Source organism: Lissotriton vulgaris, chromosome 2_1 (genome assembly GCF_964263255.1).
Source record: "Lissotriton vulgaris chromosome 2_1, aLisVul1.2, whole genome shotgun sequence".
Taxonomy (NCBI): Eukaryota; Metazoa; Chordata; class Amphibia; order Caudata; family Salamandridae; genus Lissotriton; species Lissotriton vulgaris.
This window is the reverse complement of record NC_141687.1, coordinates 1,729,844,216-1,729,858,659: the sequence shown is the minus strand read 5'-3', so window position 1 is coordinate 1,729,858,659 and position 14,444 is coordinate 1,729,844,216. Positions and strand designations below refer to the sequence as shown.

The following is a 14,444-nucleotide window of genomic DNA, read 5'->3' as shown; positions in this document are numbered from 1 at the left end:
CCCATTTTACAGGGTCATTCCTAAACTTTTTGCCTTTCTCCTAGCCTTTTTTTCTGACATGGTGTTGGTGGTTTTAGGACTCTGAGCACTTTAGCACTGCTGTCCAGTCCAGTGTAAAGTGTGTGCGCTCTCTGTGTTAAATATAGTAAGATTGGTCTACATCTGTTTGGCCTATTTATTTACCTGTCAGTCCCTTGTAAAGTGGTATCCCATATACCCAGGGCTGGTGAATTAAATGCTACCGGTGGGCTTGCAGAGCTGATTGCACCAAAGTAGCCTTGCAAGCCTTTCCCAGGCCTCTGCCATTGCAGAGCCTGTGCGAGCAGTGTCATTGCCGCTGTGACATGGCACCTAAAGTGTGTGCCATGTCCGTGACCCCCTTCTATTGCATGTCCGTCACCCCTAAGGAAGGCCCCAGCTTGCCCTATAGGCAGGGGGCATTGTAAGTAACAGACATGACATGTACCTTTAGTGTGTGACATGTCCTGGTAGTGACAAACAGCCATTTTGGTTTCTCACTACTGTGGGGCTGCCCTCCCATACAAATTCATTGGGATTCCCTGATAAATGTTTCAGTGGTAGTCCCTGATATGAGAGCAGCAGTGTGGTCAAGACTAGTATGATTGAAATGGTGAGAATAAATGATGCGCAATGGTGTGCGCAGATTTATTATGACTATGGGAGGAATGCCACTTTTAGAAGTTGGCATTTCTGTGTGCTAGATGTCTGCCTGCCTGATGTGGATTGCATGTCTGGCTTGTGAGTGACAGGGGCTGGGAGGTGTGTGTGGCTCCAGGAGGGGCAAGGTTAGTCAGCGCTAGGCTGAAGGGGACATGTACATTTTGAGTAGTGGGAGGAGATGTCTCTGGTCCCTGAAAAGGAAGGTGCCTCCCCTAGTGAATACTGGCTCTGCCCCCCTGTGGTGTGTCTGAAGACAAGCCCCCACCTAACAATAGGGAAGAGGAGCCTGGTAAACAGAGTGCTCCAGAACCATTGGAACTGGTTTCCCCAAGCCCTGTACTCTACAGACAAAGGAAAATGTCCTATAAATGTAGGGGCTATGACCCCATAAGGCTGCTCGTGCTTACCTGGGCTGAGGGGAGACACTCTACTGGGAGGAACCACTGTGGGACCCAGCTGCAGCTTCTTGGAGGTTCCTGTGTACTGGCCTGCCTGGCTGCGCCTGCTGAGGTGTCCCCAACCCCAAGGACTTTTGTTTCTACCTACTGGATTCCTTGTCAAGCTTTACCCCAAGAACTTGGAGGGGCTAAGTGCCATGTTTGCGCTATATTCAAATTGCCAGGAACAAGGAGCGGGCAAATGCAGCGCGAGGCTGCGAGGGAATCCCTGTGTGTGGGGTTCCCCCATGCGCTCCTCATCTAAAGAGCGAGTGCCCACCCCTCATTTGGTGAGGTGCTGGTGGCTGCCTACCCCACTTCTGTGCATATTTTTGGAGTGGGTCCCACCCCGCATTGTGGCACTGATGATGGGTGCCCACCCCGCATTCATCTTTAATTAAACCGGGTGCCCACCATGCATGCGGTACTCGATGGCGGGAACCCACCCCGCAATCATCTCTAATTAAATCGGAATCACCGCTGCTTGCGGACGACCAGGAAGACAGGCAAGGTTGCCTGACTGAGGGAGGGGCCTGCAGGGGGAGGACTGCGTGTGTCCAATCCGGTGGGGAGGCTACCGGAAGAAATCTGGAGTGGCTGCTGAGCGGGAGGCGGGACTCTTTTGGACGATGCGAGCCCCGCGTGTGCTGGATGAAGACCGGAGCCTTGCACGCTCCCAGCTAGACTTCAGCGTGGGTCCCAGGTGCACAGTAATAATCTTGAGAAGCCCAGGAGCGGGAAGCCGACGCCCGGAAGACCGGATGAGTATCCACGAAGCCCAGTGAGTGAGGGCTTCACTTTTTGGACATTTACAGCTGCCTCGTCTGGCAGTGGGCAGCTGTAACTTTGGACGCATTTTTTTGTAGTAAGGTCCCTGAGTGGAACTTGGGGCACATTTGCTTGTAGAGTCCCCGTGGGGACTCCAGAGGGCACCGTCAGTGCCTGTGCTCGGTCCTTTTGGGTCATTGTTGTGTGTGGGCAGTCCAGGAGGCACAGTGGTGTCAATTGGAGCACATTGTCGGTGCTCATTTAGGGCCAGTTGTTTTAGTAGAGTCCCAGTTGGGACCCAGGAGGCACGCTGGTGGCAGAGCTCATTCTCCCAGCTGCCCAGCACTTAGTGGGCAGCTGCAACGTTTAGGCCAGTACCTGTGCACACTTTCTTCTGCTGCATTGGCAGCCGCCTTGACATCTTGGGACATAAGGCATTCAAACCCTTTGAGAGGCCAGTTGGCCTGGGCGGAAGTTGTGGTGACATTGGTAGAGCGCCAGGCTCTACCGAGTTGCGTAATGTGTCTGTTACTAGGAGTGTTGCCAAAAGAATGATTATGTCCCATTGTGATTTGTGCACCCTGTGTTTATGCCAAGCTTTCAGGCCTACTATGTTTGCCTAACAGGTTCAGGCAGGATGTAATGTAACCAGTCATGACTGGTTGTCTTACTGGAATGTGTTGTGACCTATGTCCAGTGTTTATGCATAATGCGTTTATGTTTAGGATGTTTATGCATACTGTGTGCATGCCGGTAAGGCCTATTGCGTAATGTGTTTATGCTAATGAGGTTTGGGCCTAATGTAATTTACTACCTAATGTCATGCTATGATAATTTAGGATATGGTCATTACGGTACCAGTAGTAACTGGTTGTGTTTTATATTTGCATTTACTTACCTGTTCTGATGGTTCTGACTGTGGCCTGATTGGCCTGGTCATGTATATAATTCCCTGTGGACATTGCCTGTGCTATTTGGCACAGTGTAAATGTGTAATTATTATTATTATTATTAAATTAAATGTATAGGGCGCGCAGCTACCTGGAGGTTTCCCGGCGCCAAGGACGCAACCATCATGGGTAGAATTACTGGTTAAATAGCCAGGTCTTAAGGCTTTTGCAGAAACTGAAGTGGTTCAATTCATGAAAGGAGGGAAATGGGGAGGGTGTTCCACAGTAGAGGTGCCAGGTAAGAGAAGGAGGGGCCCCCTATGCGGACTGATTTGAATCTTGGGACAGAGTATTTGGCCTGAGAGGAAGATCTGAGTGGGCGTGTCGGGAGATAGGGCTGGACTAAAGAACCTAGGTAATGTGGAGCTATACCAAGTTTAATTTTATGCATCAAGCATATTAGCAATTTAGTTCGATTTTCAATTCTTAGCCAATGGAGGTCCCGGAGGGGGCCAGAAGTGGATGATGTTTTCGGGATATGACAGAGCAGTCTCGCCGCGGCGTTCTGTACAGTCTGTAGTTTCCAAATTATTGCTTTGTTAGCACCCAGGAATAGGATATTACCATAGTCAAGTCTCGAGACTATCAGTGCTTGAATTACTGTTCTCTGGGTTTTACCTGGTAGCATCCATAATATCTTCTTGAGCCATCTCAAAATAACAAAACATACAGAAGCAGTTTTAATGGCCTGTTGCCTCATGGAACGTTGCTCGTCAATCATTACACCCAAATTACGGGCGGATTGCACAGGCTGGGGAACTGGTCCCATTTCTGGGGGCCAATGGCATGGGCCCCACAGGTCTTTATCTTTTCCTATTATCAGGACTTCTGTTTTTTCGCTATTTAATTTTACCCAATTGTTATGCATCCAGTTGGCTATTTTCGATAGCCCAGTCTGTAAAGAGGAGGTTTTAGAGGCCTTATTGGCAGATAGGGAGAAAAGAAATTGGGTGTTGTCAGCGTACAAAAAGATAGACAACTCAGCTTCCTCCGCTATGTTGGCCAGTGGGCTGACATAGAGATTGAATAGTACAGGGCTCATTATTGATCTTAGAACAGGCTGAGGTGGAAAATACCTGGAGAGTCCTTCCCGTAAAAAAGTTCTCAATCCACTCCAGTGCCCGGCCAGCAATGCCACATGATTGTAAAACTTTAAGGAGAGTACGGTGAGACACCATATCAAAGGCGGCACTTAAGTCTAACAAAATAAGTGCAGCTGTTCCTCCCTTATCAAGTAATCGCCGGATGCTTTCGGTAACCCCGTTTCAGTCGAGTACTTGGCTCTAAAACCAGATTGGGATTCGTGTAGGATCTCATTGGTATCAAACAATCGAACTAACTGTTGGTTTACATGTTTTTCTAATATTTTAGAAAAGACAGGGAGAAGGGAGATCGGTCGAAAGTTGGATGGATCTGCTGGATCAGCATTGGGTTTTTTCATCAAGGGGACCACCATTGCATGTTTCCACTCTGTCGTCAGGACAGCCTCCTTTAGTGATGCATTAAGTAGTTCCATCATAGGCTGTAAAGAGCTATGCTGTATTTTTTTAACGATCTGAACTGGTATTGGATCGTTCGGGGAGCCTGATTTAAGGCCATTCAAAATGTCAGAAAAAGATGCCTGGTCAAGTAATTCCCAGTTCATAATTTTGCGGCCAGACACAAGGTCAGGTGTGGCCTCTGCGTTCTTATCTTCAGAATTATAGGATGTGGTGTGCTTATTAAGTTTCCCATTGTTAGTTGATAATTCTGTGTATATTTTTTCTACTGTCTCAATAAAAAAATTGGCAATAGTGTCACATTTCACTTCATTAAGTGCCTGGGGTGATTGTTTGTAAGCGGCCCCAGAGAGCTCGCCCACAAGTTTAAACAGTACCTTGGCATTGTTCTGTGCGGATTGAATGGTATTATTAACATACTGTGAATGTGCGCTTTTACAGAGAGAGTTATAATTTCTTTTAGCCGTTTTATACATAGTCCTAGCTTCTGAGGCATAATCCTTATGCCACTGTCTCTTGAGGGCTTTACACTTAGATTTTTCCAATTTTAGAACTTCCGTAACCAGTGGGAAGGCAGACGATGGTTGTTTAATTTCTTGGAGGATGTAGGGAGACAGACATTTACAGAGTCTTTGATCCAAGCATGGATTTATTTTTATTTTTATTTTATTTTATGTAGTTTGTAGAGCGCGCAGCTACCCCCGAAGGGGTGTCCCGGCGCTAAAATCCAGGGTTTACCAAGGGAGAGGGGGAGTGAAGAAAAAGGAATAGTGGAGAGACTAGAGTCCGGAGAAGAGCCAGGTTTTAAGTTTGGCTCGGAAGATGGATGGTATTGGTATCTGATATACCCAAAGAAGAAGTGTCAGGTATTGTTGATGCCAATTGGTGATTCAGGGGCTAGATGTCCCGACCACTGATCCGGCCAGGTTAATGGGAGAACTGTCTGACATAGAATGTTAGATAGGTTAGAAAAAACAGTGTCAAGCAAATGGCCAGCCCTATGTGTCGGCCTGCATTACAAAGGTGCAGGTTTAAGGCTTCTAGGTCATTAATGAAGGTAGAGCCAATTTTACAGCCGTCATCATTAAAGTGGACATTAAGATCTCCTACCACCGTAAAATTAGTGGCTTGGAGCAGAAAGGGAGTGATAGCTTCTGGAAAGTTAGTTGCCCAGTGGCCCGCTGGGCCAGGAGGTCTGTAAACTAGGAGAGCAGTAAGAGTGAACTTGGGTGTAAGAAGGAGCTTAAAAAGGCCGGCTTCACAGCCTTCAAAGCCACTGTCTTCCCATTTACAGGAATATTCATTTTTGAAAATTATTGCAATGCCTCCCCCTGGTCTGTCTATTCGATCTTTCCTGACAATTGAATAGCCAGTAGGAAGGGCTGTTGCAATGTCAGGCCCTGAGCATTTATGTAGCCAGGTCTCAGTGAGGAAGATGGCATCTGGTTGGCATTGGGCGTTGTGCAATAGGTCAAATATAACCTCTTTGTGTTTGGCTAGGGATCTACAATTTAGATAAAAAAAAGTAAACTCTGTGTGCCGGGCTATCCTTCTTTTATCCTCAGTTATAGGTGGATGTTTAGAACTTAGATTTGTGATTGTTTTAGGGGTCTGTTTCTTCTCTGAGAGAGAGGAGCAAGAAAAATGGCAGCAGGAGCATGGAAGAATGAGGTTGTCCGGTTTAAAAATAGTACAATCAACATTAGGTTTTATTTGCAGTTTTAATAGGGATTTAGACGACTATTTCCTAATATTTCGGCCTAAAGGGGCAGGGGTTGTGGCCCGGTCGGGCTTGCCTTTGGCACCGTGCAATAAGATGAAAAACAATGAACTGTGAAGGAGACAGAACTTGCTTCTTCAGAGTGACTTTACGACAAGGGTCAGAGTGAAGGGGCGCCACAAAAGGGTGTGTACTGTCCTGGTCTCCATATATACTGAACCAAATCCATGCCACATGAAGGACACTTCCTTGCAGTCATCATACCTGTAAACAGGGACCACGGAGCAGCAGACCTGGTGTTTCACAAACTTCAGAGGAGTTGAGTAAACTTGAAAGTGAAAGAGAAATGCAGTCACGGACGGCATGACACGTGGGTGAGGGGGGTTGTGCAGGAAGGGGGTGGTACGAGGAGGGCTTGGGTGTTAAACAAACAAAAAATAAAATAAAACTTACCATCAGCCTCCGGTTTCACAAAGTGTCACTTCTCTCTCGACACCAAGTATTAGGAACCTGGCAGCCTCCCTCACCTCCCCTAAGCCAAATAAATGGCGCAATGGCAGCATTGCGATTGGCTAGGATGCCGTCTGTACAGGCGCCTATGGGGAGGCTGTTTTCTCCATGCGGGCTGCACAGCAGCCTACATAGAGAATATGGAGAGTGATGTGACTGGTTTGGTCGGCCCTGGTGGCGACCAAAGAGTCAGCACCCAAAACATTGGGCTAGCCACTCCTCCCCGACCCGCCCACCTGCCCGCCCCAACCATGCATAACCTTCTGCTTTTTTGCAATGTGAGTAGCAGAAACGTAAAATGGTTTTCATACCATTTTACGTTTCTGCTTCTCACACTGCGAGAAAACAGTGGGAGGATAGTCTGACGCCATCATGTAGGAGCCGCTGCTGCTAATCTGGATACTGACAAAAGTGTTTGTCCTATTTGGTTTTAGGTGTGCACCATTACATTTCAAAATATTTAAAAGAAATGTGGACTTTTAATGGTAATTACGTCCAGGCAGGGTTCCATAAAAAGCCGGGCGCAGCCTAGTCTTTCCTTTGGAACTTTTGTGGGGCCGGTAGGTCACAATGACGTGGCACAATTAGATAGGTTACATAGTGGGCGGGGGAGGGGTTAGACAGTTTTATATATAGGACACCAGAGAGAAGGTTATGCTCTCTCTTGCTCAGGCCCCTTGCACACAGGCTGTTTGCTTTGTGTGCCCGGGCTGGGGTGGTGTATTCAGGCCTCGGGAGTTGTTCACCTTGCTCTGTCATATCGGCCCAGTCAGTGGGAAGTGGTGAGAACTCTGGGGGCCGCAGGCAGAGATGATCTGCTGTGGCCTGGAATTTTAGCAGAGGCATCAGTGCGGATGCTGCAGCTGCTTCGGCCTCTTCAATGGGTGTGGCTGCAGCGGTCACAACTTGCGCGTGGTCACACATGAGTAAGGTCAGGCAGAATGGTACAGCTGTGTGGGGATACAGTGAGTCCCTGCTGGCACACAAGTACAACTGCAGGAGACAGAGCAGCTTACCGGCTGCCCCACAGCCCACAAGTGAGTGCAGCCTACTGGGCTTTACATTAAAGACAGTGGAAGGAATGGGAAGAGTGTTGGCCAAACTCCTCAATGTCCTGGGACTGCAGGGACAGGCACCCTCTGAAGAGTCATGCTGTGTTGAACGTTTTAAGGCTGTATTGTTTTGTCTTTGTATGATATGGATGTTTTTGGTGCCTTTAGAATATCACAACTTTTGGTGGTGAAACATGATGGGTCGTTTTAAGTGCTGTAGTACGCCTGGAGGGGGGCGGATTGGGCATTTGTCACCAGACATCTAAGACTGATCAGTTGGGAAGGGGAAACAGGGTTTGGTGCAAAAGGGAGTTGTGCAGAGGTCTGTCCGGTCCAGAGTGGAATTATTTTGTTGTCTGGCCTAGAATCTGACAGGCAGAGGTTTTTTTGTCATGAGAATGGGACTAGGCTTACCTCAAACCAGCTATTGAGCGTGCTTCGGGGTGCAATGCAGAGCCTGATGAAGGATATGGCATCCTATGGAGCTCACTCCTTCCAGATTGGGGGGCCACTGCGGCCCAGATATTGGGTTGGAGTTAATCTTGGATTCGCCATATAGGCAGGTGGCGATCTAAGTGCTACAAAAGATTTGTGCGCAAATGAGTGGGTACTAGGACTGGGGAGCTGGAATAGGGAGTTGGGAGTTCTTGTTAACGTGTTTCTTTTTTTAAAGGGTGCATAATTGGCCCCTGGCGATACAAAGTGTCTACATGGTTGGTAGGACACTCATTTACTCAGTGGGTAGAGAAATATGCTGCACAACAGAGCTAGGGACGTAGGATTGCCCAGCAATACAGGAACGCAATACGGGAATGCACCAACGCAAATGCACACAACAGCAAAGTACTCTTCACCATGGTCAAAGAATTCTCCAAACCCAGCATGGAGACAGCAGACAATTCCCCTTTTGCAACAACCTCGCAACCTTCTTCTACCACAATATCAAGGAAATCTATGACAGCTTTGAAACCCAAGACCCAAGCAACCCACGCAGAACCACTGCACCCAATGACTCCAGACTCCAGCAGACCCTGCCCAACTGGATCACCCTCACCTCTGACGGCACCCTCAGGATCATGAAGAAGATCCACTCTGGATCCCTGCCCTCAACAAATCTTCAACAGAGCAGACAACTCCATCACCCGTGAACTCTGCCCTACCATCAACTGCTCCATCAAATCTGCCACCTGCCCAGAAGACTAGAAACTCTCAGAGATAAACCATGTGCTGAAGAAACCCTTGGCCAACCTGACGGATCTGAAGGAGTACGGATCCTTCTCTCTGATCCCATTGCCAGCCTAAGTCATTGAGAAGGCATCAACGCCCAACTCTCCTGGTTCATCAAAACAAACCACATCCTGGACCATTCAAAGTCGGGCTTCAGCCTGGAGACCCCTCTCCTTTCCGCCACAGATGACATCTGCACTCTTTCAACCGAAGCAAAACTCCAGCCCTCATCTTCCTGGACCTCTCGGTGACCTTCAACACCATCTCCTACCACACCCTCTGCACAAGACTCCATGGCTACTGCATCCATGACAAAGCCCTAGAATGGATCTGCTCCTTCATCACTGACCCAATACAGAGAGTCAGACTTCCACCTTTCTTCTCAGAACCCACAGAGATCAGCTGCGGAGTGCCTTAGGGTTCCCCCTGAGACCCACCCTCTTAAACATCTACATTGCCCCGCTGACAGCTATCGTCCGAAGCCATGGACTCAACATTTTCTCGTACGCCGGAGACACCCAAATGATTCTTCCCTCACAGAAGAAACCACAGCTGCCAAGAGCAAGTTCCACAATGGGATTAAGGCAGTGACCACCTAGATGAAGGACAGCTGCCTTAAGTTCAACTCAGACAAGACCAAAGTTCTTGTCCTGAGCTCCACCCCCTTCGCATGGAATGAATCCTGGTGGGGCAGAGAGCTTGTAACTCCTGGCACACCCATGGACCACGCACAAACCTCACCATCATACTGGACTCTTCACTCTCAAGGAATCACCAAATAAATGCCCTTTCATCCTTCCTGCTTACACATGCTCAGCCCGCTTCAGAAGATTTTCAAGTGGAACCCCACTGAGTCCAGGAAAACAGTCACCCATGCGGACCTGCACACCTCAACCACTGCGTCTCCTTCTACACACTCACCAGACATCTTCACTCGGCCTAACTAGCCCTGGCCACATTCCACAAATCTTCAAGATCACGCCTGGAGGAAGTTTCTTCTCCTACCTCACTGCAAATACTGGGAACTCCCTGTCTCTACATCTCAGGCAATCACCTTCGCTGCCTCAATACATGAAGCAACTCAAGGCCCGGCTCTTCGACTAAACCACAGTTCCCTCCCCCTTCAGCACCTTGAGACCCTAACAGTGAGTTGTCATGCTTCAAAAGAAACCTGATTGAGTCAGGGGTATTCCTTGGTGACCGAAAGTAGTCAGGTCACCCCACCTTTCAAAACACTATCTGCAGATGAAGGAGGTCTCGACAATTTTTTCCCTGTATGTAACCTACACTTTCTAGCAAAAATTATCAGAAGCTGTGATTGCGAGTCAAAATTCTCAACATATCCATTCTCAGATAAGCACCAGTCAGGTTTCAATCAAAGCTGCAGCACTGAGACAGCACAGCTCCGTAGATGAATATGCTCAACATCATGGATTTGGGCAACTCCTGCATCCTTATCCTTCTTGATCTGCAGACTTTAAAACTGTAAAGCATGTTATGCTTAAAAATGCTCTCAAGGATCTGATGCGTATTAAAGGGGCGGTCCTCACGTGGTTCACATCATGCTAATGGAAATATCACAGAGGGTGAAGTGTGAATCAAGTTTCTCAACTGTCTTAACATATTGGGTCCTTCCAGGCATCAATTCTGGTCCCTACCCTCTTGAAGTTGTAACTTGAACCACTTGGAATAATAGTAAAGTACATGGGAATCATTGATCTTCAAAAATGCCCCGATACACAATAATATTTAAATCCTCCTTTGCTAATGACATTTCTCATTTAGCGCACACTCTGCAATCTGTTCAGGATAGGATGACCCCATCATTTGAAAACAGAAACCATTTAAAACAGAATCTCTCTGGTTTTCTTGTCCCATTCACCACTGCCAGTACAATAATTGAAGCAAGCAGCATCCTTAACTGCAAACATACTATCATGCACAGTGTCAACAATAATATCAGTAAAAATAATAACTGATAGAGATGATTGCAAAAAAATTATTTTTTCAATTGTGTTTGGGGACTTTGTAATTTCATTCCAGATTAAGATGGTAAGTCTCTATTACAAACACTGATTAAATACTGCAACATACTTCTGTCGGTTCTTTCCACAATGCACCTCATCCCTAAAAAAGCAGTACCATATGCTGCAGAATAACTTGTCTCTGGTACCGAAAGGAATGGCAATTGTCACCAATAGTTCTAAAACTCAGATGGCTTCCCCTCAAGCTAGCAGTATTAACATAATGGCCTGCATCACTCACAAGGCTCTCCACTCCTCCACTCATGATACCTGACTGCTAAGCTAAATAAATCTGATGGATTTACAAGCCCCCTATGCCACCAGTACGTCCCTTTTTGTGACGTACTGGAGGCGCATTTCACCTCTTCATATTTACAAGGAGAGGAAAAGCCACCTTTGGTCACTTTTCCTCTCCTTGTAAATACGGCCCCTTCACACGCAACACTTTGCGTGGAAGGGGTGTTCTATGGCTGTTGCAGTAGGTGTTCCCATGCAACACCCATGGAACGAGACACATTTCCACATTTACGAGGAATCGTAAATCTGGAAATGCGTGTCATTGCTACGCCTCCCCAGGGGAGGTGTAGCAAGGCGCAACGAGGAGAAATGTTTTAGTTTCAACTTGTTTTTTCCTCTTTTAAAGTGTGCTGCATTCTACAGCACGCATTGAAAGAGGAAAATTCCTGTAGTGATTGTTTTTGTGCAGGAAGGGGCACCTTCCCGCACAAAAACAATCACCCCCATGACGCAGGCGAATGTCTGACATAATATCGACAGACAGAATATCGACATGCAAAAATATCGGAGCAAAAATATCGACAGCAAAAATATCGGAATCCTATCTTCATTAAGGTAAGTACAAAAATATCGAAAAAATAATATCGAAGTACAAAAATATCGGAATCAAAAATATCGTTTTTTTAAATGTATTAATAATAATGTAAAAATAAATTAAAAATACATATAATTTTACAACTATTAAATAAAAATATTAAAACAAAATTAAAACTAATACATATACATTTAAAATAAATAAAACACTTAATAATTTAAAATAATTTTAATTTTTTTCATGTAATTTATTTGATTTAATATAATTTTTTTTTGTTTTTACCCTGTACGCCTGTACTCCAAAAACCCAAAACTGACCCTGAACCCTAAAAATATCCCTGTACCACAAAAACCCAAAACTGACCCTGAACCCTAAAAATACCCCTTTACCCAAAAACTGAAAACTGCCCCTATCCCTAAAAATACCCCTTTACCCAAAAACTGAAAACTGACCCTGAACCCTAAAAATACCCCTTTACCCAAAAACTGAAAACTGACCCTTATCCCTAAAAATACCCCTTTACCCAAAAACTGAAAACTGACCCTGTACCCTAAAAATACCCCTTTACCCAAAAACTAAAAACTGACCCTAAACACTAAAAATACCCCTTTACCCAAAAACTGAAAACTGACCCTGAACCCTAAAAATACCCCTTTACCCATGAACTGAAAACTGACCCAGAACCCTAAAATACCCCTTTACCCATGAACTGAAAACTGACACAGAACCCTAAAAATACCCCTTTACCCAAAAACTGAAAACTGACCCTGAACCCTAAAAATACTCCTTTACACAAAATTAATTATTATTATTTAATTACCAATTAATTATTAATTAACAATAACAATAAAGTAAATATATTAGCACATTTGCTGTAATTAATTTAATTTAATAATTAATATTATTTTTCCCAATTAATTAATTAAGAATAACAATAAATTATATATAAAAAAGTACTATAATTAAAGTAATTACATAATTAATATTAATTAATTACCAACGAATTAATAATTATAAAAATGTCAAAAATTATATGAATTAATTAACTAATTAATAGAAAATGATTACCAATTAATTATTAATTAAAATATGTACAAACATATATCAATTAATTAATTATTATTAAATTACTTCCCACCCTATTCCCCTATAATCCCATAACCCGCTACAGAACATATTTATCAATTAATCAATTAATTAAAAATAATTAAAAAATATTTCTCAATTAATTAATTAATAATTTCTACTAATTAATAATTAATTTAACATAATTAAATTACTTCCCACCCTATTCCCCTATAAACCCACAACCCGCTACAGTAGTAAAAGACAATATTTAATTAAATTACATTAAAAATAAAAAATAAAACATACTAAATACAATATAATATACACTAAATTTATTTAAAAATTGATATTAGTAACATCAAAGTTATTAATTTCGATATTATTGACATCGATATTTACAACTTCGATATTACTGATATCATACCAATACCGATATTTAGACTGTCGATATTACTTACCTTCGATATTTTGCACCATTGATATTTAAACTTCGATATTTTTGTATATCGATATTTAAAAATCGATATTTTGTCTGTGTACCGACGCAGGCATCCTTGCAACATGGGGCCTTATTTATGAAGGCCTTGCGCCGCCGATGCGTCACTTTTAACATGGGAAAAAGTGACGCACCGGTCGCGCAAGGCCTTCATAAATAAGGCCCATGGTGCCTGTGCCGGCGCATGGCTGCAGTTTGTGCGCCAGCGCAGGGGGATGCACAGGAATGCAACATAATTATTGTAAAAAATGTCGCATTCCTGTGCTTCGGAAGTGCTGCAGCGTCGCACAGTGAAAGGGCTGGCGTTGCTGCGCTGCAGCACTTCCTTGTAGATCTGCCCCTACATACGAAGCTCACATCACAATGTGAATTCTGCGCAATACCAAATAGTAGGCACTATTATTATAGGACGTAAGCATTTAGATGGATGAGAAGATTAGTGAGGTCTGCAAACATCAGAACGGGAGCTCTTTCCACTAAAACACTGTATAATTACCTGGAAGTTACATTTAGAGATGTGTTGCTACTGTTAATACTAAATTATTCTACCTTGTAAAAAGCGTTCGGGTTTATAACACTGTGGCATTTAGCGAAGGGCCCCTTTCGGTCTTTAAGTAGTTTGCACCACTGCTGGGCATATTGCTCTGTGGAGAAAAAGAAAATGTAGTTTGTTATTACACATTGTAAGCTTTTAACGATATACACATTAGAAAGAAAACATCTGTTAAATATTTTTTTAGTTGCACCATCCAGACTTCTCTGTAGCATAACATTATATGCATTTGAGTAAAAATCTACTGCTCCTTATAAATCATTTTTCTTATTCCCTACCTTTAATTGCTTATGCAATATTATACTTTTACGACTCACAACGTGGATTTAGATGCAACCCTGCTTTTCTCATGGGTAGCAGGAGCCAAATTAGATCTGAAACTTCAGGAGTTTGTACATGCTGATGATTCTTGTCCAATGGCATATATGCAGGGGAGTAGCTTGGTCACTAAGATTCGTGGGGGTGAGCAATCACACTGGAATGTCGTATAACGTATTTTAACATTATAATTTATAATGTTAAAATACGTTATACGACAGTAGGATGCATGAGAGGGGCTTAAGGAGCAGTGGAAAGGGAATACAGATTGGTAGGAGTACTAAGCGAGGGAAAACACAATATTGTGTA

The 14,444-nt window shown here is 44.3% G+C and overlaps 1 protein-coding gene across 1 annotated transcript in view; it reads right to left on the bottom strand.

The window, feature by feature from the left end:
* LOC147733202 (mucin-2-like) overlaps positions 1–14,444 on the bottom strand; it is a 1,332,790-nt gene that overhangs the window by 639,213 nt on the left and 679,133 nt on the right. Inside the window, exon 14 of the mRNA XM_086957736.1 lies at positions 13,814–13,908. Within this exon, the coding sequence (XP_086813862.1) occupies positions 13,814–13,908 (95 nt within the window). The remainder of the gene's footprint in view (positions 1–13,813; positions 13,909–14,444) is intronic.